This window comes from Euwallacea similis, chromosome 12, assembly GCF_039881205.1.
Source record: "Euwallacea similis isolate ESF13 chromosome 12, ESF131.1, whole genome shotgun sequence".
Lineage (NCBI taxonomy): Eukaryota > Metazoa > Arthropoda > Insecta > Coleoptera > Curculionidae > Euwallacea > Euwallacea similis.
In genome coordinates, this window is record NC_089620.1 from 3,801,882 (window position 1) to 3,829,686 (window position 27,805).

Sequence of the window (27,805 nt, forward strand, 5' to 3'; positions counted from 1 at the left end):
GTTAGAGAGAAGCCGGATGTGGTGAAAGTCACTAGTCCGGTTTTGAAGTCGAGTGGGGAGAGGTGACTTTCTCCACTTAGATAACTGCGCATGGCGCTGGGATGACAATGGATTATTAACTAACAAATTGTACTTCGTCACATGGTAAACGATGTCATTCCAGTCTGGAATCCAGAAAACTTACCAGGTAATAAGAACTGGATCCCAGTGTCTGGGCACTGGGATGACATCCTCCTAGTGGAAATTGCTCTCAAATCACAATGTTCGTACAGTAGGCTGCTTGCAGACACCATTGTTACAATGTTCATGCAATTGAAATAGCGGTCAATTGGGTTAGCTATAGGTCAATCACAAGAGAAAATTAAAGCTTTTCAGTTTGATTTTTTGTTACAATAATTAGATTTATGTTCTTAACTAAAAATAATGCTTAGAAACCTTCTCCTGATTTTTGTATTCGTATTATTCATGCCGCTGTCAAATGCTGATGCCAGGAAATACATCAGAATTGTTGGATCTTCAACTGTTTTTCCTTTTATCTCATTTGTAGCCGAGGAGTTCAATCGTGTATTCTCTTTTAAGACTCCAGTTGTGGAATCAATAGGAAGTGGATCAGGGTTCAAAATATTTTGCTCAGGAATAGGGGAAGACACGCCAGATATCACCACTTCATCTCGCCCTATGAAGGAAGTAGAAAGAGAACTATGTAAAAGGAATAAAATTAATGAAGTGATAGAGATCATCATTGGCTATGATGGAATTGTCATTGCAAATTCAAATCAAAGCCATAGATTTGATTTCACAAAGAAGGACTTATTTGAAACTTTATCTGCATATTCTCAAGAAAATGATAAATTAGTAAAAAATAATAAGAAGTTTTGGTCTGATGTAAATCAAGCCTTACCAAAAACAGAAATTGAAATTTATGGTCCACATCAAAATACAGGCACATACGAAACTTTGGTTAATTCTATTATGCTTGATCAATATTCATGCATGAACTCGAGAATTTTCAAAGAGAATTATAAAGATCAGGAAGAAAGAAAGAAAGCATGTGGTAATATAAGGGATGATGGAAGGTATATAGAAGTTGGAATTAATGAAAATATAATAATACAAAAATTGAAAAGTAACAAAAACGCCTTAGGGATATTTAGTTTCAGCTTTTTAATGAGGAATCAAGATAAAATACAAGGGAGCACAATTGCAGGAATTGAGCCAACTTATGAAAATATATCATCAGGAAAATATATATTAGCAAGACCTCTATACCTTTATATAAAGAAAGAACACCTGGATACTGTTGATGGATTAAGAGAATTCATAAAAGAAATTATAGATTCGATCGGCATTGAAGATGGGTACCTATCTAGGCTTGGTCTAATTCCACTTTCAAGTGAAGATGTAAAGAAAGCTTCAGCAAAAGTTTATGATATAACGTGACGGCAACGCTTTTTTTATATTCTCTGTTCTAGCGGTGCGCACAACTGTACGAATGTTATGATATAAAAGTAATTTTTACTAAGAGAGGTGTCATTCCAGCCTGGAATCCAGCTTTCCATCCAAGAGCCAGTGCCTCCTTAGTTTATGATATAACGTGACGGCAACGCTTTTTTTATATTCTCTGTTCTAGCGGTGCGCACAACTGTACGAATGTTATGATATAAAAGTAATTTTTACTAAGAGAGGTGTCATTCCAGCCTGGAATCCAGCTTTCCATCCAAGAGCCAGTGCCTCCTTCTCCTGTCATCCAAGTACCCTCTTCTTGTCATTCCAGTGCTTGACACTGGAATCCAGCCTTTTCATAATCATTAAAACGTTGTATTTTAACATAAAACGGCTACTTTTATGCTTACCAACTTAATAAAATTCCTGGATCCCAGTGTCAAGCACTGGGATGACACCCTCCTAGTGTACTTCTTGTTGTTGTGTAAACAGTTTTTCTACACTTGAATTTTCTAAAACCTTAGCAATACCAGCACCCATTAATATAACTGCTGCCAAAACTGTTAAAGCTAATGCAACTGCAGGATACGCCAACACATAGGCTACAATAGCACCAACTGCGCATAGTCCACCAACACCTAGAGAAATCTTCCCTTTGTGTTCACTCCAGAAGGTTGTTTCGTTCTTTTCTGGGGCTTGTGTTGCTACTATTTACTGGGGTTGCAGTTGTACCAACAGTATTCTTCTTCTTGTTGCCCGGGAGGCTTGCACCGTTATTTACTGGGGCTTGGTTGACAGTAGTTGGTTCAGTAGTGTTAGTTGCTATAGGAGCAGTAAGCAAACTTTCTTGCCTTGCTAGCTCAAGCGCTTGTTTATCTTCTTCCTCAAGAATAGGGCCATTGAGTTTTATGTCTCTTTGCCGTCTATAATCCTTAACTTCTTGAATAAAGTCTTCAAGCCATCCCTCACCAGCTATATCAGCATACCTTCCTTGTTGCTTTTCAAGAGAATCTATTATATAGTTATCTCCTGTATTTTGACCTTCTTCATTAATCATGTGACTTTCAAGCCAGAAGTTACGAACATTAGGGGAAGCTTTATCCCAAAGAAGTTTAGTGATCTCTTTTATCTTTTTCACATCTTCTTGGTTCAATTCTTTACTATATCTAACTTTCAGAGGATAAACTAAAAGGTCATCTACGTTTCCATCACTCCAATATACATTTCGCGTCAAAACACTTTCCACATCTTCACCACAATTCTCTAATGCTACTTTAACTTGATTAACATTAAGACGTGTTATTGCTACACGTAATTCGTCATTAAAACCCCTTACCCTCTTGTGCTCTTCCATTTCTTGAATAACTGTTTTAAGAGCAGGTATGTTATAACTGCCAAATCTTCGAAAATTATCTATTGTACAACAACACAAAAAATCACGAGTTTTTTGATCAGCTTCCTTCCAAATTAGTTCAATGACCTCTACTTTAGTGCTAACGCTAGCATTAGAACAGTCAATAACATCATTTAAAATGGTACCTTTGTCACTAGTCAGAGTCCCCTCGTGGCTCAAAACTGCTTGTATATCATTATGTTCCTTATTGTCGAGTACGTTCTGGACTTCTTGAAAATTGTCATTCCTGACTGCCTGTCTTAATGAACCTAGAATTTTTTCTTGTGCATCAGTTAATTCAATCATATCTTACCTCTATTTTCTATAACAAGTTTAATTATCACACATATTTACGGGTAAGTCAAGAATAACTGTTAATAAAGGCCAACAAAGTGCTTGACGTTAGAGTAGCTTTTATGGCTTTGTATAGCGAGGAAGTAACTCTATGAAAAATCATCAACGTTTACAAACTTTACGTTCAATTGTATTTATTGTGGGAATATTCCTATTGTTATTTAGCTTAGCAATGCTTATTCCTGCTATTACTAATAAATGTCTCAGCTACGAATGGAAAAATTTTTTCGCTGGATTCATAGTTACCTGTACATCTGGCGTAATTTTTATTTTACTCGGTAAATTAAGTAGATTGCATGGAATGCCAGCAATTTTTGCGATTACTAGTTGCACCTGGATTGCCTTGTCTCTGTTTGCAGCTATTCCTTTCTATTTTGATAATCTGAGCTATGTTGATGCATTGTTTGAAACGATATCTGGCATCACAACCACAGGAGCAACTATATTTAATGATATTGAAAAACAATCTCCAGGAATACTGCTATGGAGAGCAATGCTACATGGCATGGGGGGTTTTGGTGTAATAACTATAGGAATTGCAGTTTTTCCTATGTTTAAGGTTCTCAGCCTAAATAATTTACTTTATTCTGAATATTCAGATGCTACCAAAAGGAAGTTGCCGAACACGCGAAGCGTAGTAATTCATGTTACGGCAATATATTATGGCCTAATTTTGTTATGTATATTTTCCTATTATCTAGCTGGTATGCCACTGTTTGATGCAATATGCCACGGAATGTCCTCTGTATCAACTGGTGGATTTGCTAACTATAATGATTCTATAGGGCACTATAATAACCCTATGTTAGAAGTCATAACGATCATTTTTATGATTTTGGGTTCTCTGCCTTTTCTTAGCTATTTAAAAATTATAAGACGGTTAGACATTTGCTATGATGAGCAGGTCTCTTACTTTGTTAAGATAGCTACTATCTCATCTTTATTTGCTTGTTTTTGGTTGTATAAAAATGTTGATTTAGGAGTGTCATTATCATTTAGATGCAGCACATTTACCATCACTTCCTTGATTACGTCAACTGGTTATGCAATCTGTAATCATATAGATTGGGGTTTCATTTCAGTCTTAGCTTTTTTTCTAACCTTTGTTGGTGGATGTAGCGGTTCTTCAAGTGGTGGTGTCAAAATCTTTCGTTTGATCATTTTTCTAAGATCTATAGAAAATCACTTTCGCCTTTTATTAAACCCAGGCGCAGGCGATAGGGTAAAATTCAATGGAAAAACCCTGGAGAATGATGAAGTTCACTCTGTTTTTATATTTTTTGCAATTTTCATGTTAACGTTTACCATTTCATCAATAGTGATGTCTTACTTAAGCAATGCAGACTTTATAACTAGCATCAGCTCAGTCTCTGCAACGCTTACAAACTCTGGCCCGGGATTTAGTAATTTAATAGGTCCTTCGGGTAATTATTCTTCTTTCAGTAATGAAGTAAAATTATTTCTATCGTTTTTAATGCTGCTTGGCAGACTTGAAATATTGCCAATCTATTTTTGTATAGGCAATTTATTCTTATTTAATAGAAAGAAATAGTTGGTAAAATTTGATATTATAGCTAAACTGACTTACGACAATTTGAAAAACCGTCATTCCGCTACTCGTTAGCGGAATCTATACCGCGAATAAATCTAGTTATCTAAGTGGAGAAAGTCACCTCTCCCCACTCGACTTCAAAACCGGACTAGTGACTTTCACCACATCCGGCTTCTCTCTAACTTGGTGTTTGTCATACATACTTCTCCATGTAATTAACATTTCAAAGCTTGGTAAATTTGTTTTTATAGCTTAAATACAGCATTCTCTATATTACTAGAGAAGTCGTATTCATTCATACCTAACACTTAATGTTGGCTCATAACATATTAACCACTACTCACAACTTTACCTTCCAAATTACAGTGTCCACGTCAGCATATCCTAAACATTACTTTAGGCCTTGGCTTCTTAGACAATCCCTCATTATAGGTGCATACGGGTGGCTCCCTGCTTAAAGAATAAGAGCATCTATAATGTTACTCCGTTCCATGAAATTGTTTCATGTTAGACTTAGGTTCCAACTTTTTGCCGGGAGATGGGAAACATCTTAATCAGACCAGTCAAGTTCTAATTATCCACTTTCTCCGTACCTTTTGGTCTATGCGTTAACCAACCTTATTTCGCATATCGTTCGTTACGACAATTCAGGCATTGGTTCCTCTCGTAACCATATCTAACTCTGTTTGCAGGGATTCACTATAAGGTTTAGTGTTACCTGCTTTTATCTCATGCTTGCATCCTAGAGGTTGCCACTCTCTAAAATGTGAGACATACATTACCCCCGATGTCTAGGGAAGATGGAATTTTACCATCACAAAATCACGACTTTCGGGTCGCACTAACTGTACGAACATTGTGATTTGCAGGCAATTTGCGTGGCAGATGGTGTCATCCGAGTAGCCCCTATGATGTCATGCCAGTGCCCCTATGATGTCATCCCAGTGCTTGACACTGGGATCCAGAAAAGTTTGCTTGTAAACTAGTATGGAAAGTAGCTGATCTTACACTAAATGAATGTTTTTGATGAGGTTGCATAGAAGCTGGATTCCAGTGTCAAGCACTGGAATGACATCGTTTACTATGTGCCATATTGCAATGTTTGTACAGTTGGTGCGACCCGAAAGTCGTGATTTTGTGATGGTAAAATTCCATCTTCCCTAGACATCGGGGGTAATGTATGTCTCACATTTTAGAGAGTGGCAACCTCTAGGATGCAAGCATGAGATAAAAGCAGGTAACACTAAACCTTATAGTGAATCCCTGCAAACAGAGTTAGATATGGTTACGAGAGGAACCAATGCCTGAATTGTCGTAACGAACGATATGCGAAATAAGGTTGGTTAACGCATAGACCAAAAGGTACGGAGAAAGTGGATAATTAGAACTTGACTGGTCTGATTAAGATGTTTCCCATCTCCCGGCAAAAAGTTGGAACCTAAGTCTAACATGAAACAATTTCATGAAACGGAGTAACATTATAGATGCTTTTATTCTTTAAGCAGGGAGCCACCCGTATGCACCTATAATGAGGGATTGTCTAAGAAGCCAAGGCCTAAAGTAATGTTTAGGATATGCTGACGTGGACACTGTAATTTGGAAGGTAAAGTTGTGAGTAGTGGTTAATATGTTATGAGCCAACATTAAGTGTTAGGTATGTATGAATACGACTTCTCTAGTAATATAGAGAATGCTGTATTTAAGCTATAAAAACAAATTTACCAAGCTTTGAAATGTTAATTACATGGAGAAGTATGTATGACAAACACCAAGTTAGAGAGAAGCCGGATGTGGTGAAAGTCACAAGTCCGGTTTTGAAGTCGAGTGGGGAGAGGTGACTTTCTCCACTTAGATAACTGGAATAAATTGCGGTATAGCTATAGATAGTATCAGCTATTTAATAAAAAGATCGTAGCTAAACCAAGAAATATAAAAGCTGAGAGAATATCAGTTGTTGCCGATGTTAGGATTGAAGAAGAAACGGCAGGGTCAGACTTTAAGCGATGAAGCATTATAGGAATGAAAGTTCCGATGAACGTTGCAATAATTGACATCATAATCATGGAGACCACAAAAATCATCTCCACTTTGAAGTTGTGAAACCTTATTGCTAACACTACTAATGAAATAGTAGATAAGATCACCCCGTTTATAAGACCTATTAAAAATTCTTTCATCAGTATTCTCTTTGCATTTTGCTCAGTTAGATATTTTGTTGCGATTGCCCGGATGGTTAGCGTTACTGTTTGGGATCCTGCATTTCCGCTCATTGATGCAATTATCGGCATGATTATTGGCAGCACTATAAAACTTTTTATTACATCATCGAAAAAGCCAACTACTATGGAACACATTGTTGCAGCTAAGAGGTTAAACAGTAACCAAGGTAGCCTTTTAATTATAGTTTTATGTATAGGGGCATTTATATCGGCTTTAGAAGATACACCGCTTATTTTGAGTATATCCTCTTCTGTTTCTTGTTGAACAACTTTTATCACATCTTCAATTAAGATCACACCAATAATTTTACCATTCTTATTTACTGCCGGAGCTGATAATAGAGAGTAATCTTTAAATATTCTTGCTACTTCCTCTTGGTCTATTCCAGTTTTAATGATTTTTATGTCATGATCCATTATCTCTTTTATTATTGTGTCTCCTGAGTGAGATATTACCTTATTTAAATTAACACTGCCTATAGGCTCTAATTTTGAGTTGATAATGAATATCTGGTGAAATTTTTCTGGTATTTTTTTATAGTTGCACACAAATTCTGTCAGTTGATTTATTGTCCAATAATATGGAGCTATAACCATATCTTTATGTATTAACCTTCCTGCACTTTCTTCTGGATATGATAGCAACTCCTCTACCGATTTCTGAGTTTTGCTGGGCAAATAGTAAAGTATATTTTCTACAGACTTTCTATCTAAATCTTTCACTATGGTTACTATATCTTCTACATCAAGGAGCATTAGTAACTTTGCTGTATTTTCTATTCCCAATGTTTCTATGATCTCTATTTGTAAATCTGGCACTACATGCACTAGGGCATCACTTAACAAATGTTGATCGAGGATATTAACTAATTTCTCCCTGTGATCACTGATCGAAGTAGATAAAAAATAAGCTAACTGAACACTGTCTATCGTTTTTACAATATTATGAACATTTTCTAGCTCCTCGTTATCAAGTGACTCTATTAAGTCATCAATAGCCTTTTTGTCTAAACCATAATGAGAACTTATTTTAATATTCATTACTTTACCTTATTTTTTAATAAATATACGCGCTTGATTTCCTTAAACATTAAAGTATAATGAAATTATTTAAATTAACTATCATATGGTTAAATTTCTATTTTGTTTACTGTTATTGTTATTGATAGTAAATATATTAAAATCTAAAGTATAATGAAAACTTATCCAGAAATTCTTGAACACTTTCAAAGCTTAAATAAAAGTATTTCTCTTATCAGGAGGTGTCTTTGACATAGAAAGATTAAAGTTGCGTCTTGAAGAGCTTGACTCCCAAGCGTCGAATGATGACCTATGGCAAGATAACCAAAAAGCACAAGAAGTTTTAAAAGAACGTTCTAAAATTAAGAATGACGTAGAGTCGTTTTTAAAGCTGGAAAGCGATTACAACGATGCCATCAGCTTAATGAAGTCTGCTATTGATGAAAATGATGAAGAATTTTTCTCTGAAGTTGAAAATGAATTAGCTAAGCTAGAGAAATTAATCAAGTGTAAAGAAACAGAATCCTTATTTACTGGCGAAGCAGATAATAATAACTGCTTTTTAGAAATCCACTCAGGAGCTGGCGGAACCGAGAGCAATGATTGGGCTGAAATGCTGATGCGCATGTATATAAGGTGGGCAGAAATTTATCACAACTTTAAAGTTGAAGTTGTAGAAAAATTAGAAGGAGAGTCAGTTGGTATAAAGTCTGCAATGATAAAAATCGTTGGAGAAAAAGCTTATGGGTGGACAAAAAGTGAAAGTGGAATTCACAGGCTGGTTAGAATATCGCCATTTGATGCAAATGGTAAACGTCATACCAGTTTTGCAAGTGTAGGAGTAACTCCAGTGATCGAAGATTCAATTGATATTGCTGTGGATGAAAAGGATCTAAAGATCGACACCTACCGTGCTTCCGGAGCAGGCGGTCAGCACGTGAACAAGACTGAAAGTGCGGTACGCATTACGCATATTCCAACTGGTGTTATAGTTCAATGCCAAAATGGTCGTTCTCAACACAGAAATAAAGATGAGGCGTTAAAATTACTTAAAGGACGTTTATACCAAATTGAACTGGAAAAAAAAGAACAGAAAATGGCTGAAGAATATGGTAAAAAATGCGATATAGGCTGGGGCAATCAGATCAGATCGTACGTTATGCATCCATATCAAATGGTGAAGGATTTAAGAACCGGACATGAAGTGGGCAATATAAATTCTGTTTTTGATGGTAATATAGATTGTTTCATAGTTAGTGTGCTTACTAAGCAAAATTAAGAATTCATTTGGAGTTGACTTTACTTGCTGTGATAGGTGATAATTAAAATACTATTTAAAATTAGAGGTAAAGTTATGGCAATGAACTATAAGCAATGGGAAGAAATATTAAGTACAGTTAATAAAGAAGGGAATTTAAGTAAGGACAATATAATTGAGAAAATTAGAGAGAAATTATCACAATATTCAAATGAATATAAAGAGAGGGAAAAAGCTGATTTTGGTGTAAATCACCTGTACACTATTAATGACCTCAGTAATCTATTTTGGGGGAAGAAGAAGGATGAGTGTACATTATTACATTTAACTGCTCGTAATAACCTAGAAAATGTAACGGAAGTTCTACTGGGAGTAGAGGGAATTGATGTTAATGTAAAAAATCAAGATGATGAGACCCCTTTACATTTAGCTGCTAAAAATAGCAATGAAGAGGTAGTAGAAGGGATCAATGTTAATGCAACAGATTCGTCGCAAAAGACTCCTTTACATGTGGTTGCCTCAGGTTTCTGGAGTAACAAAACCTTGAATATTCTAATAGAAAGAGGAGCAGACATTAAAGCGGTAGATAGAGACGGGAATACCCCTTTACATTTGGCTGCTACTCAGAACAAATGGGTAGTAGAGATTCTCATAATAAATGGAGCAGATCCTTTATTGAAAAATAAGGATGGTAAAACTCCAATGGATCTTGACAAAAGCGGATATATAAAACAGTTTTTGGAAAAGAAGGCAATTAAAAACGGTATTATTGCCGGCTGTGCAACTGCAGCACTCAGTACTGCTATAGCAGTGACACTTTTTGCAACCGGGACAGTTGCAGTTGAATTGATGTCCATAATGATAGCAGCAGCTATAGTTACAGCAGTGGCACTAGCAGTTGGTGGTATTACGTATAGCATATTAAAAATCTAGTACTAAAATGGATGAAACGAAAGAAGCGCAAAACGTAAATGGGAATGTGCTAGGAGGTGGCAAGGCGGCAGCTTGACACAGTTTATAGTATCAAGTTAAGCTTAAAATATGATTGAATAGTTGTTAATAATAGTGTATAATTATTAATCTTTTCTAAGCACTTTAGCTATGGCTATTTCTAAGTTTCTCGATCCAAAAAATGATGTTGCGTTTGTGCGACGTGAAAAGTCGCTTATTAAATTGTTTAGCAGGTCACCCTGACTAAACCGAGTGTTTTGCCGCTCGTACCCTACTAGACTGTACAAAAGCAGTAATGTTTTGTGCAAAGCGTTTAGGACAATGAACCCGCCTGAAAAGGAGAAGTTCGGTCTGTGAAGAAAGAACAATGCTATAAGTGTCAAATTGGCACGGGGGCTAGGGTTAATGGTATGGATAGCGCAAGCAAATGATCCTAAGCATCGTTACGTCGAACAAGCCAAAGACACTGATAGGCTTGAACCAAAAGGTAAGTAGACAGGTTATCAAACTGAACGCATTTGATACGCAAACATCAAGGTCACCGGTGTAGAGATCAATCCTAACCCGTTGTTGTTTAATAGGTGGAACACGGAAACCCCATATATCTCTGGGTACCAATATTGGATATTCAGTAAGGTCGATCGTGAGAAAGGCTTATGGGTATGTGGGATTGGGAGTGTGGAAAAAGTGAACGCTCATCTGTAATGGATGTGATACAGGTTTAAACGTTACCTGGCTCGAAAGAGAACTGACGTCCACAATGGTCATCTTGGACAAGATTGTTTGTAAAACTTTTAAAGAGAGGAAAGCAGATGGTTACAGGTAAAATTGTAAGTGCACCTTTCGGTACTGCCGAGCACTGGAACCAAATTAATTGGTCTCAATGTAAGAAAAAAACTAGGAAGCTACAAGCTCGTATTGTTCAGGCAACAAAAGATGGGAGATGGAATAAAGTGAAAACTTTACAACATCTTCTCACACGTAGTTTTAGTGCTAAAGCATTAGCAGTGAAACGCGTAACTTCGAACAAAGGAAAATACACAGCTGGTGTTGATAATCAGTTGTGGCAAAGTCCTTCAGCTAAATCTCAAGGAATTGCTAGCCTAAAGCGACGTGGATATCACTCTCAACCTATGAGACGCATTTATCTAATCAAGCCTGAGGGCGGCAAGCGGCCGATTAGTATTCCAACTATAAAAGATCGTGCGATACAAGCCTTATACCTTATGGGCTTGGACCCTGTTGCAGAAACAATAGGAGACACTCACTCATATGGATTCAGGGTGCATCGTTCAGCAGCAGATGCGGTAAGTCAAATTTTCATAACATTGGCAAGACGTGATGCTCCGCAATGGATTTTAGAGGGGGATATTAAGAAGTGTTTCGATGAAATAGACCACCACTGGTTGAAGAACTCAATTCCAATGGAAAAGAGTATCCTAAATAAATGGTTAAGGTCTGGATTCGTAGAAAGACGAATGCTACATCCCACAATAGCAGGAACTCCACAAGGTGGAATTATATCTCCTGTACTTGCTAATTTAACTCTCGACGGTCTTGATGATGTTTTCAATAAACATTTCGGAAAAAAGGGAACCAAAAAACGCAAGAAATATGGTGTACACATGATCCGCTATGCGGATGATTTTATAGTAACTGGAAAATCGAAAGAAATTCTAGAGACTAAAGTCAAACGGCTTGTAGAGGATTTCCTGAGCCAAAGAGGGCTATCTTTATCGGCAGGAAAGACAAAGATCATACACATAGAACAGGGATTCGATTTTCTCGGTCAGACAGTACGCAAGTACAAAACAAAACTAATCATCAAACCTTCAGAAAAAAGTGTAAACAGACTTCTGAAGCGCATCCGGTACCTAATTCGCAAGAAGAACGCAGAAACCCAAGAAAAAGTAATTGATATGCTTACACCTCAAATTCGAGGATGGGCCAATTACCATCGAGGAATATGTGCGAGAAAAGCTTACGAAAAAGTGGACCATGAGATCTTCAAAGCCTTATGGCACTGGTCAAAACGCAGACATCCTAATAAAGGATTACGTTGGATTAAAGGTAAATACTTTAAAGTCAAGGAGTCTCGAAAATGGTGTTTTGCAGTACTGGCTAAGAATAAAAACATAGTTGAATGGAAAGAACTCTTCCAAGCGACAAGTGTACCAATTCGCCGCCATAAGAAAATTAGAGCAGTAGCTAACCCCTATGATAAAGAGTGGTATGCTTACTTTAAAGAACGTCAATCAAAAAAACTCTTCTCTTTGCAAAAATGGTAAGGTATGATTAATGTTAGTTCTAAGAAGGAATTTGATATGTCCAAATATTCGATAAAAACTGTTGCCGGTTCTAAAGAAAAGGACTTAAGGTGGCTCGAGCCGTATGAAGGGAAACTTTCACGTACGGTTCCTAGAGGAGGGTTCGATGGGTAAATATCTTAGTCCATTGAACTCTTACTCTTTCCGGCGTATCTTTGGTACTGAAAAGAATAAAGATATCCTCATTCACTTCCTCAATGATATTCTGAGCTTTACTGGCAAAAACGCAATACAGGATATAGAGTTTTTAAGTACTATTCAAGATCCTGATATTGCCTCTAAAAAACAAAGTATTGTTGATGTCCTCTGTAGAGATTCTTCAGGTGTTCAGTACGTTTGCGAGATGCAGGTCGCTAAAACTAAGGGCTTTGAAAAACGTGCCCAATACTATGCTGCTAAGACTTACTCAAGACAGGCTGATAAAGGTGATCAATATCATGATCTTAAGGAAATTATCTTTATTGCTATAGCAGATTGTATTTTATTCCCTGATAAGTCTGAGTACAAATCAAAGCATACTATTCGCGATGAAAATACTAATGAACATGATTTAAAAGATTTTTACTTTATATTTATTGAGTTACCTAAATTTACAAAAACCAAGGAAGATCAGCTTTCAAGTATAGTCGAGAAATGGATCTACTTCTTTAGATATGCAGATGAAACTAGTGAAGAAGAGCTAGAGAGAATAATAGGAAGTGATCTAACAATTAAAAGAGCATATGAAGAACTAAATAGATTCAACTGGTCAGAAAAAGAATTTATAGCCTATGAACAAGAGATCAAGCGTATTCGTGATGAACAGGCTGTCCTCGCTCAAAAACTCGATGATGCTGCTCAAAAAGGTAGACAAGAAGGCATCCAAATCGGCCATGAAAAAGGCAGGAAAGAAAGAGAAATCGAAGTTGCAAAAAACCTACTTAAAGCTGGTATCCCCATTGATGTTATTTCCCAGACAACTGGCCTCTCTCATTCTGAAATTTCACAACTCAAAGAAAAAACATAATATTCCTACTTATTCACTTTAACATTTATAAAAACCTTTTCTAAGTTAGACATGTCCCCTAATTAAGAATCTAGTGAACTGTCTAAAATGGCTATAAAGATTGCACATAGAATTATATAAATTACTATCATAACGTTACCCAAACTTCTATATTAAAGCTACATACTGTAAGTTTAATATGGAAAATAGATTAACCACTTATTTCCCAATTCCAGTCTTGTACTTCCCATTCCTACTTCATTCATGTTAGTATTAGAACCATCAAACTTGCCACCAGCCTCCCTAATGATTTTGGCTAATTCTATCACCTTTACTTTTCACTATTTGGCATATTATATCTTCCATATTCTCATCTACTTACTCAAAGTATTTCCAAGCTTGGTTACTCCTATCTCAGAAAGACAAGTTGATACTTCTGAATGGCTGTGAACTGAAACATTACTTAAATAACTTTGAGGCTCTAAACTCATCTGCTGTTTTTTTGTACCATCAACTTCTAATCTACCATCTCTGTTGTGTAATATCTGCTCTATTGATTGATTTAGCAGACCCTTATTAAATTGAGCTATAAACTTGTCAAACTTTTTCGGACTTAACTTACCAGGGCATCCTGCTTCTCTACCAGGACATGCTTCTTCTAGGTATGAGTTTAAAACTCCCGAAATCTCATCAAATTTACCACTCATGATTTTTCCTGTAACTTCTTTCTGTATTTCCACAAAATCAATATTTAATCGATGCAGTGAACTATCTAAAATAGCTATAAAGATTACACATAGAATTACATAGATTACTATCATAACGAAACCCTCCTATTCAGCCTTCCATATCAAGAATACATACTGTAAGTTTAACATGGAAAGTACATTACCATTTATTTCCTGATCCCAATCTTGTACCTCTAATTTCTACTTTATCTATCTATAACCCTCTAACTTGCTACTGATCTCCCTTCTGATAAAATTGAAGAGTTAAACAGAATGACATCCTTTTTTACTTATTTGGTAAACCATAAAGTACCTTCAATTCTTCCTCCAACTTTTCTTCCTAAAGTCTCAGCTCTAACTTTTTCAGCATGCAACATTCTCTTTTGGATTTTCTTAGGTAATGGCGTATTGTTAAATTTCTGATTTGTCGCTTTCATGGCCAACATGTTCAATGCAAACAATGTACTTGGTACATCAACTTGCGCCGTAGCTCTTGTTAAATGCGCATGTTTAGAATTATGAGAACTTTGCTGGTTTTTATGAAAACCTTGTTGTTTTTGATTTGCACCACCTATCATTTTTCTACTATCTATTCTCCCATTACTAATCCTTTCAGACCATTTATTGTTTGCACTAATCATTGGTTTGTGTTGGTTACTATGTTTATAGGAGCTGTTATCACACTGTTTATAATTTACTATGTGCTCCTTTCTTTCACTAATTTTTTTAGGTTGACCATCAAAGTAACTATGATTTTTATTGCTATGGTGAGATAAAGTAGGTTTTGGTCCATTATGTAAAACTCCTAACTTCTGCTGTCTTTCGTTACCTACAACTCTCGATTGATTAACACTCTGCTCATTGCCCATTTTGCTTCCATATTGTTGTTTTACCTGCCTGTCATTGCCATGTTTTTTGCTGTAGGCACCGGCGTTCTTATCATTACTTTTACGAGCATCATACTTTGACATATATTGAAATTCCATTTCTTGTGCTTGATCATAGCTAGGCTGTTTTGATTTTCGTTGATTATTTAAGCTTGTTTGAATATCTTCAGACTTAGAGTTTTCTAATTCTTTAATAGTATCTCCGTATAATCCTGATATTAACTTTCCACTTTTTTCTTTTGCCCAACCGAATAAATCATTTATCCATGAAGATGGTCTTGTTGTACTGCTTGCTGCTATCTCAGGTTGGTCTATAGCAAGAGGTTTATGTGACAAGTATCCATGATGATGACGAGCATGATCTCCATGGTGATGACGGCGTTTGCGTTGAACAGTTTTGTCTCTTTCTTCTTTGATTTTCTCTAAATATTTTACAACATCATTATGTTTTTTCCAAGAAGCAAGATCCAACGGTGTTTTATCGTCCTTGTCTTTAACTTCAAAATCAGCATCTTCTTCTATAAGGTATTTTACTACATCTAAATGACCATTTCTAGCAGCATAGTGTAGAGGAGTCCTACTAGTGTTATCCTTAGCATTAATGTCAGCAACTTCCTTTATAAGATACTCTACTCCGGGTAAGCAACCTTCAAATGCAGCCCAGTGTAGAGAAGTCCTTCCATTACTACTCTTAGTATTAATATAAGCACCCCGTTTGATACATTCTTTAACTTTATCAAGGTCTCCGCTTTTTGCAGCATTCAATAATTCTTTATCTAGATCTAATTGTGCTTGCCTTAAAACTTCCTCTATATCTTTGTAACCACTTTGAATAGCCAATTCTAAAGGTATATCACCATCCATGTCTCTAGCCTCAATGTTAGCATGCTTACCAAGAAGAAATTTTACTATATTCAATCTGTTCATCCTAACAGCAAGATGTAAAGGTTTGTTATTATAGTTGTCTTGAGACTCAATATTAGCACCTTTATCAATAAGAAATGTAACCATATCAAAATTACCCTCTTGAACAGCAAAATGTAAAGGTGTTCCCTGATACGTTATTTCATTATTAAATTTAGCACCCTTATCAATAAGAAGTTTTACTGCACTCCATTTACTTTTTTGAGCAGCAAGAAGCATAGGTGTCCAACCATTCCTATCTAGAAGCTCAATCCTAGCACATCTACTAAGAAGAAGCTGAATCATATCTAAGTTACCTTCTTGAGCAGCACAGTGTAAAGGCGTAGAACCATACATATCTTGAGCATTAATATTAGCACCATAATAAAGAAGGAGACTCACTACATTCAATTTTCCTGATTGAGTAGCGAAAAAAATTGGTGTATAACCAAAATTGTCTTGAGCTTCAATATTAGCATTATAATCATCACAAAGAAGGTTTATTTTGCTCAGATCACCTGCTTTGGCAGCAAGATGTAAGGGTGTTCTACCAAGTTTGTCTTGAACCTCAATGTTATTACTATTTGGAATTTCTAAAGACGTAGAATTTCCTTGTAAGTTACTTATCAAATCTGAATTATGTATTTTACCAAGGTAGTTTATTACATTAGAATAACCACCACAAGAAGCATAATATAGAGGCGCCCAACCATTATTATCTTTTATGTTAACATCAATTTTCTTTTCATCTATAAAATATTTTACTACATCTAGCTTACCATTGTAAGCAGCATAGTGTAGGGAAACTCTACCACTACTATCTTTGACTTTTAAACTACTTTTTTCACCTGCAACGAGATATTTTACTATATCTAACTTACCCCCATAAGCGGCACAATGAATAAGAGTTCGGCCATCGCTATATTTAGCACTTAAGCTAGCTTTTTGACTTACAAGATCTTCAACTTTGCTAAGATTTCCATATTGTGCTGCAATCAATAATTCTTTATCTAATTGCACTTGTTTTAAATGCTCTACAATATTATTGTGTTTTTGATCAGTAGCAATATTCAGCAATGTTTTACCGCCTTTGTCTTGAGTGTAAACGTCAGCCCCCTTATCCACGAGGTACCTTACTAAATCCAAGTGACCATTCCGAGAGGCACAGTACAGGGGCGTCCGACCATACCTATCAGCATTATCAATGTCTACTCCCTTGCTGAGAAAAAATTCTATGATGTTCTTGTTATTGTTTTCAGCGGCAATGTGTATAGGTTTTCTGCCAAAAATGTTCTCAGCGTTAATATCAGCACCCTTTTCTATTAAAAAGTTAGCAACTTCTAAGTAGCCTCTCCATGCAGCAAAATGTAGCGGTGTCCAACCATTTTTATCAGTATCATTAATATCAACACATTTGCTAATAAGGTACTTTAGTATATCCAAATTACCACTATAAGAAGCATCACATATAGAGGGGCCACAACGATGATCTTTACCCTCTAAACTAACGCCATTTTCAACAAGGTATTTAAATATACCAAAGTGACCTTTTAATACAGCATTGCGTGCAGGGGTATTACCATCTCTGTCTTCAGTATTAACATTAGCTCCTTGATTAACAAGGCCTGTTACTTCACTAATATTGCCAACTTTTGTTACATTCAACAATGCATGATCTAATTGTGCTTGCCTTGAAACCTTTACTATATCTAAACTAGAACCAGCATCTGCATTTCTCACTTTTCTTACAGTAGATACACAATCTTCAATCATCCACATCCCTTGTGAAACCTGACCTCCTGGAATCCAAGTAAATACTCTTCGCCTACCATCGTCATATTTAGCATAATCAGCAGCATATAAATATTCATTAAGCTTAACATTCATTATAGAACAGTTATCACCATAAGGTCTAAGCTCCCACACATCTTGTGCAGCTCTTCCTCCTGAAATCCAAGTAAATACCATTCGTCTATCATTATCATAATTAAAATAGTTACTAGCAGCATACAAGGTTTCATTAAATGCAACATTCACTATATAAAAATTGTTACCATCAGGTTTAATCTTCCACCTAAACTTATCATTTTCTTCATTCTTTGGAGTCCAAGTAAATGCCATTCGTCTGTCATTATCATAATTGAAACATTTGTTAGCAGCATATAAATATTCATCCTGATAAACGTTCTTTATACATACTTTTGAAGCAAATATTGCATTCCTTACTGATTTTGGTAATCTATTTTCTAGCTTTTCAAGGCTAGATCTTTTTTCTAAAGGAACATTAGGATAATTCTCCATTTCCATTGCTTCTTTAATGTAATAAGCTAACTTAAATATTGCATTATCATTTAGATCACCACTCTTTTGCATTGCATCAAACACAGCTACATAACCTGAAATCAACTGACCAATATCACCATGACTGCGTACATAACTTAATGTTTCTTTCGTATCTACCCCCCCCATACACATCATTTATAACTCCTTTAATTATATCATCAAACAGCTTTCCATCTGATTTATAAATTTCATTAGCAAGTTCATTAACTGAACTATACCTATTACGCAACATGCCATCCTTTAGTTTCTCTTTTGCTACACTTTTTATTGAATATCTTAACTTCTCTACAAAAAACTCTGCCCATCTTTTTACATTAGGTGCAGTATCTGCTTGGTTAATAATTTCCTTCTTTACGCCCTCAACTACTCCCATCATCTTATATGGATCATTATTTTTAACCTCAATACTCATGTTCCTATCAAGAAAAAATTTGACCATATCTAGGTTACCACTATAAGCGGCTACACGCAGAGGTGTTCTACCATCATTATCTTTAGCTCCAATATCAGCACCTTTATCCACAAGAAACTTAGCTATATTCAAATTGCCTTGCTGAGCGGCCCAGTGCAGGGGATGGATGTCTTTATCTTTAACACTAAAATGCTTCCCATCAAAAAGAATTTCTACTATGTCCAATCTGCCTGCTTGAATAGCAACGTATAAAGGTGTTAATCCACTTTTACCTTCAATAGTTTCAATTTTTCTAATTAAATCATTAGCTTCATTGGTACCATTTTGTACTATAGCATCAAACATTTCCTCCTTTAATAAAATTACTTTCTTCTGATTAAAGTCCTCTATAATATCTTCTGAATTACAAGCGGAGGCTATGCACTTCAGATTAGAAACCATTGTATCATTAAAAGCAAATATCATTTCTCTTGCAGGCTGATAATTACTCCAATTCTCCACTTTTGCAATGGTACTATTTCCATATGATAGCACTAAACTATCATCAGCAATCTCCATATCAAAACCCAATATAGACTTATCTCTAAAATCAACCAACCCAACATCATTATTGTCAATAGGTTGATTATGATAAATCTGTAATCCTTGTTCATCTGGCTGATAGTATCTGAAAGAGTTAGGATCCATCTCTACATATTCAAGCTTTGAATTTGTACTATCAATTTTATAAAGCTCATTGTTCATTCGTAATACAATTTGTTGATGTTCCGGACTTTTAAAGTAATCAACTAAACCAATAAACAAAGACCACTTAGTACCTTTGCTATCAAGTACTGTAATATCTTTTATCTCTAAACTGTCCTCTGTAAGGTCAGAGATTGATTTGTTATAACATTCATTTATATAACTCCTTTCACCTTCTTCTATACCTATACTATCAATATCTGTTACATTCAATCCAGCAAAATCAATAATATTGTAAGGTACGTTCTGATAAGGCACTGCTTTGCTTTTTATTTTTAAATTAAGTCTTATGGGAAATAACGAGATTTCGTAATTTAATGTATCTGGTAGTCTGATAACATACTGATGTTGCCCTTTTTCTCCTTCTACCGTCACATCTTGATAGTGATTACATGCTACCATATAGCGATCATAATTAAGGCTTCCTCCATTATTATGATATTTCTGATAACTACTTGTAACATCAGAATTATTATAGCTAAAATCAACAACTACCTGACCTGAGTACATATCAGCAATTATCACTTTTTCACTAGGTATTCCCATGTGATTTTTGGTGACTTCTATTTGAGATATTGGTATGTCCAAATTACTCTTACTAGCAATATCTTTTGCAACTTGGTAAGTGCTAGGCAATTCTTGATCTGGAATACTTGCTTGTATAAATGCTTTTAACTTTTTTTCACTATTTTGCATGACCTCTCTATTAACATCATTGCCTGAATTTCTCAACTTTTGATACCTAATATCTTCTACTGTATCAGACAAAGACTTATCTTGTATTGCAACAGACTCTGTTATTCCACGACAATTTACTTGAATTACTAGACTTTTAAAATCATTTACTTTAGTACTTGAGACAATACTTTGCATATCGTCAGCCAAAAGATCTAAGCTATAGCCACCTTTTTCTATATTTTCACTTATCCCCCACTGTGTGACATTAGCAACTTGAACTCTTATTGTGTCAACATTTTCTTTTATTTTTTCTGTACTGCCTAAATCACTCACTATCCTAGCATTATCACTGTCTTCATTAACGAAAAATATTGTTTGCTTTAATCCCCTGTGATGCATGTTTTCTTTGTTGACTACTCTAACTTCATAATCTTTATCTGTGCAGTTAGATGAATTCTGCCAAACTTCTGCGTTTTTTACATTAATTAGTCTCGTTTCACAGTGAGTGGTAATATTTTGCTTGCTGTCAGAATTAGATACGTAGTTATATGTGTTAACCAATCTTATGTTATTACTATTACCATAACGTATAGTGCCACTATACAAATCAGCAACGATATTATTAGCTTTAACATTCATTACCACAGTATTTTCTTTTCCTACCCCACCTTTAAGAGTACCAGATGTATGGTCATTAATAATAAAAATAGTTTCATTATTTTCTGAACCAATATAACGTATATTACTACCCTCTGGAATATGCATTACTGCTGGATAATTTGCAGCTGCTGTCAACGTTTTCGGTCCTGAAATGTATAACACCGAATCCTTGAGGAACATTTTTTCTTTTTTGCTATTAGAACTTTTTCTTGTTGGATTAGTAAAAATAAAAGGTTCACCTGAAAGAGTAAAGGTCTCTTGACAATTCCTATGGATTTTGTTGGTATTGCATGGAGAAAATCCATCATCCGTATGTTTTGTATTAATTATTTTACTGCATTGAGATCTTTGTGTCGGGTTTCTTAATGGTGCATTTACAATTCTTAAGCCAAGGTCTTCATATTCATGTTTAGTCATGTGAGGAATATGTTTTGCATTTGTATTAACAACATAAATTTCTTTCTCGTTTAACTCTTGATGACATTGAAAACTATTTTTTATTTCACAGACAAATCTTTCCCAACTTTCGCTCATGACCAAAGTATAAGACTTCATAGGTAGTGTTTTAGATATATTGAGGGAAGAGAGATCGTTCTTCACATTAGAAGCTGTGTTAATCTTATCAAAAGAGATATTATCATATTTTTTTTCTAAATCACATATCCAACTCATCCGCGTCGCGCAATCAGGACCATACGGCGATGGCATAATACATATAGGCTGTGCACCCATATTTTTAATTATTTCGCTATATTTTTCTTCAATGGAGATTACGTATTGTACAACTGCAGCTATATTATAATTATCATTTAACAACTGGGTAGCCACTTCTTTTACATGATTTAAATAGCCTTTTATTCTAATTTTATCTTCATACTCCTTTTCTACATCTCTCCCTGTAAAAAACCTGATTACCTTTGCAAAAAAGACTTCTGCCTGCTCATTACCAGGTAACAGAGGTATTTGCTCTGCTATTGCTTTGGTATACTCCATTCTTTCATCGATTTCTACACCAATTGTTATCAATACATCAGCAGCCATAGTAACTACTGCTACCCTTCCTAAAACTTTGCCTGCAGCAGATAACCCTCTTAAAATCTTAGTAGTAGCACTTACACTTTTTATCGTAAAACTAACTCCTGCACTTATAGGCCTTATACTCATGCTTGCTAGTTTTATACCACTACTAGCTGTCCAATAATAATTTAATGGATGATTATTACCTTGAGCTATTTCATTTACACTATATCCAAATTGATAAGCGATAGTCGCAAATGTAATACTTTGAACTACAGGATTACTGATAACCTTAACAAAAGCTTGACGTGCAGGCCCTGGTATTTTACCAATCAGTTTTCCTACTTTACTATTAGGAGAAATACTTACACTGGTCCTAACATCATCCATAGCGTCAAGTATACCGTTGATACCAAATACTTGCTTTAAAGCGTCATTGTCATATCGTCCAAGTGTTGCTGTATCACCTATACTATCAAATAAATCATATATAGCCATAAGGGAGAAAAACTTTCCACTTTTCGCTCCTTTTATTTTTGCTGAGTCAAATTTATCACGATCAAATGCAATTCCTTTTTCTTTAAGGCTGCTTTCTACATTACTAATATAATCTGCAAAAACTTTTTCACCAAGATCATCAAAATGACTTTTAAACCTATCGAAAGTATCTTCTCTAACTCCTTTTGCTAATAAGCTCTGTTTAATTTCCTTTACAATATCATTGTAATCTTGATTAGTTTGAACATCACCTATGTCTTCAATGTATTTTTTATTCTCTAACAACTGCTTATCATTTGATAGTTGATGTAATTTATTATGAATTTTCTCTCTTTCTGCATCTGTAGTAAAATCTTTAATTATATCATCAAATTTTACTTCATAGCCATCGATGCTTAAATAATACTCAATATTTTGTCCTTTTATTTTTTCTTTTATAACGTGATCTTTATCTCTACCTACTTTTACTAAGATCTCAATACCATCACTATAATCATTTACAAAATATCTTTCTGCATTCTTCATTTCTATAATATCACCTATTATCAATTTTTTATCATTACCATTGTTATCTTTTACTTTTACATATACATCAGTTCTATCAGCATTACCTATCATATCAAATACTTGCTCATGACCTATATCTATAATTTCAGTATTAAAATCCTTAGCATTATCAATATCAAACAACTCTTTGACACGTTGTTCTTTTTCCTCCTCTGTAATCTTTTCTTCATCAAACGAATCTATGCAGGCCATACTTACACTTCTTTCTCTTCTTGGTTTTTTACTTGGTTGATACTCCGGCGATGAAGATTTTCCTTTAGAACACTGCCCTACAGTAGGCAACATATGAACTGAACTATGAACTACACCAACAGGAATAAATCCTTCCTTAGCTGTCCTACTTGTTAAAATAAGTTTATTTGGATTATTAGATCCTTTATCGAAAACAACACCGATAAATTTCACCTCATCACCATCTGTGAGTGTTTTATAGGTAACGCCCTCTTTATACTCTTCATTTATTTGATCATTTGCTTCCCTCAATAAAGCTTTAGCTCCTTTGCCCTGCCTTGATGTCTTAAGTTCTAATCCTATTGGAGTGTACTCCTCAGCATTTCCACCTTGAGCCACAAACTTAATACCATGAACTAGCATGTCAATACGTTCTCCTCTACCGGTTTGAAACTCAGTTAAAACTAATGCCCTAGTTTCTGGTGATTCTTGTAATTTTAGGTCGCTATAATAACTAAATGCTCCATTCAATATTCCCTGGAAATGAGCTTCTTTATTAACGAGGCTCTTAAAAGGGAATATTCCTTCTCCAATTTTTTCTAATAATCTACTATATCCTCCTATTGATAAAGATTGGATATCTAGTGCTTTATCGAATGTTTCTTTTAACTCATTAGGGTAAGGAACTTCTTTGAAAGTACCTTGAAATCTCTCAGCTCCGTTGTTGTACTCTTGTAAAGAATTGTATTTTTCAGTCCAAATAGTAAGATATCTTCTAAAATCTGACTTGTATCTAGTATCAAAATTAAGATTTAATTCGACTATTTCCCTATTTAATCTATCAAGAGGGAGCACTTCATTTAGCATGTTCAGAACATCCTTTCTGTTAGCTTCAACAATATTTATTACATAAACCAACTTCTCTGTATTTTCTGGAATGAGCACCATTGTTACAACTGCGTGGCTTCTATCAAGGTTAGTTGATAGTGCTTCTCTGCTTCTTTGAACTGCTAGACGTCCAGGTCTACCAGAATCGGGATGCGCTTCAGTAGGTATATTGTCTACATAGGCAAAAATGTATTTTTTAAAACCAGTTTCTAAATCTTCAACTCTATTTAACAATAGCGATTGCCCTAGTAAAAACCTACTGAAATAATGATTATCTCCCTTCTCCGGTGTACCAGGAAACGTATGGTAAATACGTTCTATATTATTTTTTATTCGTTTTTTTAGTGCGTTTGTATAAATTTCTTGCGTATCCCAATCATCAGAGGATTTTAGCATATCTTGAAAAAGAGGAATTATTCTTTCCCTACGATTCGATACCCTAACGTCAGAGATAGGAGATGGATTATCAAGATTGACACCAACACATAAAATGTTATCTGCAGTAGTTAAAACTCGCTGAACATTTGGTTGAAACCCTTGTGCATACTTTTCTGCTTGCTGTAAAGCCCTATCTGGAGTGGCATTAGGACCTGCCCCTGCTTTTAATTCAATAATAATGGGAATAGAATCCAATGCACGGTCAGGACCACGAGCTAGCAAGATAATGTCTGCATAACCCCTTCCTGCAAATTGCTCTGGGTAAACTCTAAGATTATACCTATAGTGGAAATTCATGAAAACACCTACCATAAATCCATGATGTGCTGCTTCACGTGCACTACTATCATAGATTAATGAGTTTTCATATTTAAAATGAACTCTCCCAATCTCTCTAAGAACCACCTCAAGAGATCTTTCAACTATTGTCTCATCAAAACCAGTTAATCTAGCTATATCATCTTCCGGATTATTCCATATTCCTTTTTCTATTTCATGAAATTCTTTACTACTGGCAGAATCAAGTATCTCCTTAACTTCCATATTAACAAAAATACCATCCTTTCCTTTGTAGATCTGTACTAATCTGGATTTTATTCTATCTTGAATTTCATTCTTAATATTTTGCTCAACGTTCCGATCTCTAATCTTACTCCTATCTATATTATTTCTTAATATGTTCTCCAATTCATTAACAGTAAACTGATGGCCACGCTTACCTTCTGAAATGGAAAATAGATCTATATTATTAATAGCGTCTTCAGCATTTCCAATTTGACCATTTTTAACAATAGCTACTTTTAAAGTTTTCGAAGTATCAAAACTAAAATAAATCTTTTTAATATTTAACTTTTCTGCAATCTTTGTATCCGGCAAAGTAGAAAAACTACCTAGGAAGAAGTGCGTAAAAAACCCTGCTTTTTCTACAGAGTGTAAATAAGATGGAATCTGATCCACAAATGACTGAAATCTCGTTTCAAAAGATTCAAAATCCTCATCTTGCCTGCTTATATCAACTTTTTTATCTGCTTCCTCTATTAATAACTGTATTAATTCAAAATCTTGTGGCCTTCCCTTACCCATGACTTTTTTTAAACCTTTCGCAAGCTCTACATCATTATCAACAATACCTCTCTCAAGACCAAAATTATAATGGTTTCGGTTACCCGGTGCGCCAACATGAAATAATTGTATTTGAATATCTCCATTACCATATAGAGTTTCAACTTCACCAGAAACACTAATTGTTGCGCTAAGTATTCCACTCATTGCTCTTATTTCAGGTTCACCTCCCCAAGTATTAGGGTTCCTCATGTTTTTCAAGTAACGCTCAAAATCACCTTCAACAAAATCTCTGAACTCATTCCTATGAGAACCTATATAATCAACTACTCGATTGCGAAATACATTTCTTACTAAGTTTGCAAATGTATCATCATAATTCGCAGCACTTAAATTCTGAACCAGATTCCTAATATGATCTAAATCTCGGGTTACAGCTCCTTCATTTCCAAATAGTACTTCATACCTTTGTCGAAATAAAGCATTGTCGTTTCTGACAGGTATTAAGTAAGCCATAGTAATGGACCAAAATAAGCAGCTACCATCTCCTGGAACATCGATTCTTTTAAACCTACTTTCACTTTCGGAATCAACATCAGACCTCCGATAGCGCTTAAATTGGGGAAATTCTTTAGCTTGCTCTATATATTGTATCTCATCCGATGATTCGGTAATCTTTGAATTAACGCCTTCTTTTTTTAGATGATCTATTGGATATTGTGCCTTAAACATAAAACCCCCTTCATTACATTATACCAAACCCACTATACCAAGCTTATTATATAACCATCAGAGACATCAATAATAAAAGCTATTTTTGCCTATATGCTGACTTGTGTATATAACATTTGTATTACAATGCAACATCTTTTTGACAGAAGCTAAAGTAGTAACAAGAAATCACCACCTACTTTATAGAATTGCCTTATAATACCTTAATTGCCCAACCCTAATTGCTCACATGCTTTGCTTAATTTAACCTCAGTTAAGCTAGTAAACCCTTCAGCTGTAGACTTACCGTATGATAAAAATTTATTTAATGAATCAATATCTCTTTTCTCTAACACAGATCGTATATATTCTGCTTGTCTAGAATCCATAAATTCTTTAATCTGATCAGAATTAGCTCTATCTAATATTACCCATACCGGTGCCATATAACCTCTATCAATTAGAGGCACTAATAACCTCCCTTGAAATACTGAGCTACTCTTCATTTCTTTATCTAATAATAAGGCACGATGGCTATCAAATCCCTCCCTTGTCCACATATACATAAAAAGCTTTACTCCTGCACCTACACAAGACTCTGAGTAATTTTCTAATTCTTTTATATACTTTAACCAAAGACAATAACAACTTTCTGAAACATCACTTGACCCTAAGCAGTCAAACAATTTTTGGAATTGATCGAAGCGAAGTGCACTCTGTAGAGTATCTAAACTACCATAATAACCATTTTCAGCTAAATCTCTTTTTAGAAGTTCTGGATATTTATCAGGATTTATTTGGCTAAAACAAAACTCGAATATTTCAGGATAACTATTACAACGACTTCCTGCTGCATATACTGCTGTTTTCATGAAGATTTCATCCTTTTTCTGTGCACTCATTTCACTTTCAGGCAATGATTTTATTTTATTCCAGAAGAATTCCACTGCCTGCTCTTGCTTAAAACTCATAGCACATTTAAGCCCGTACTCATATGGATGACAGCCATCTAAATTTAATTTAGAGATATAACCACTAACAAAATGTGACCAAAACTGCGCTAAAAGACCAGATCCGCAACACCTAACTAAGTGCTCATACTCCAACAGACTACTCTTACCTTGAGCTGATAGGCTTTTTTTTCTTTCCTCAAATAAAGCAATAATATCTTCTTCTAAACAGTACCGACAGGCAATCTTGTAGCTAGAGTTACTAAAGGGACTACCTTGCACTATCAGCTTTTTGCCTACCACCTGTCTATCAAGCTTAACTCCGTGTAAATTATCTACTTTTTTCCAACAATCCTCATTAGATAACACCTGCGCAAGAAAATTGTGTCTCTTTTTACCAGCCATTTCGTGCAAATCCCAATTCGCATAGCACCAACGTTCAATTTGAAAAAGCTTAGATACTCTATAGGGATCATCCTCTTTAATAGACAAAAACAAAACTTTTGGAATATCTGAACGCAGCATAATCACCCCTCTATCAATGGAAAAACATGGAAACTGTTACACCTAACATACACTTGTAACTTGATACCATTTTAAGAAAGATATCCCGTTTCTAAGTTTTGTCAATCCTCAATTTGAAAAA

The 27,805-nt window shown here is 35.1% G+C and overlaps 2 protein-coding genes across 2 annotated transcripts; one reads left to right on the plus strand and one right to left on the minus strand.

The window, feature by feature from the left end:
- The first annotated feature begins 465 nt into the window (after nucleotides 1–465).
- On the plus strand, nucleotides 466–1,440 carry LOC136412739 (phosphate-binding protein PstS-like). Its single transcript, XM_066395909.1, has one exon. It carries the CDS (start codon nucleotides 466–468, stop codon nucleotides 1,438–1,440), a length of 975 nt encoding a protein of 324 aa, XP_066252006.1.
- Nucleotides 1,441–5,389: 3,949 nt separating this feature from the next.
- Nucleotides 5,390–8,002, minus strand: LOC136412740 (magnesium transporter MgtE-like). The gene is made up of 2 exons (XM_066395910.1): nucleotides 7,064–8,002; nucleotides 5,390–5,533 (listed from the first exon to the last, which is right to left on the minus strand). Exons 1-2 carry the CDS (start codon nucleotides 8,000–8,002, stop codon nucleotides 5,390–5,392), a joined length of 1,083 nt encoding a protein of 360 aa, XP_066252007.1.
- Between the last annotated feature and the right edge of the window lie 19,803 nt (nucleotides 8,003–27,805).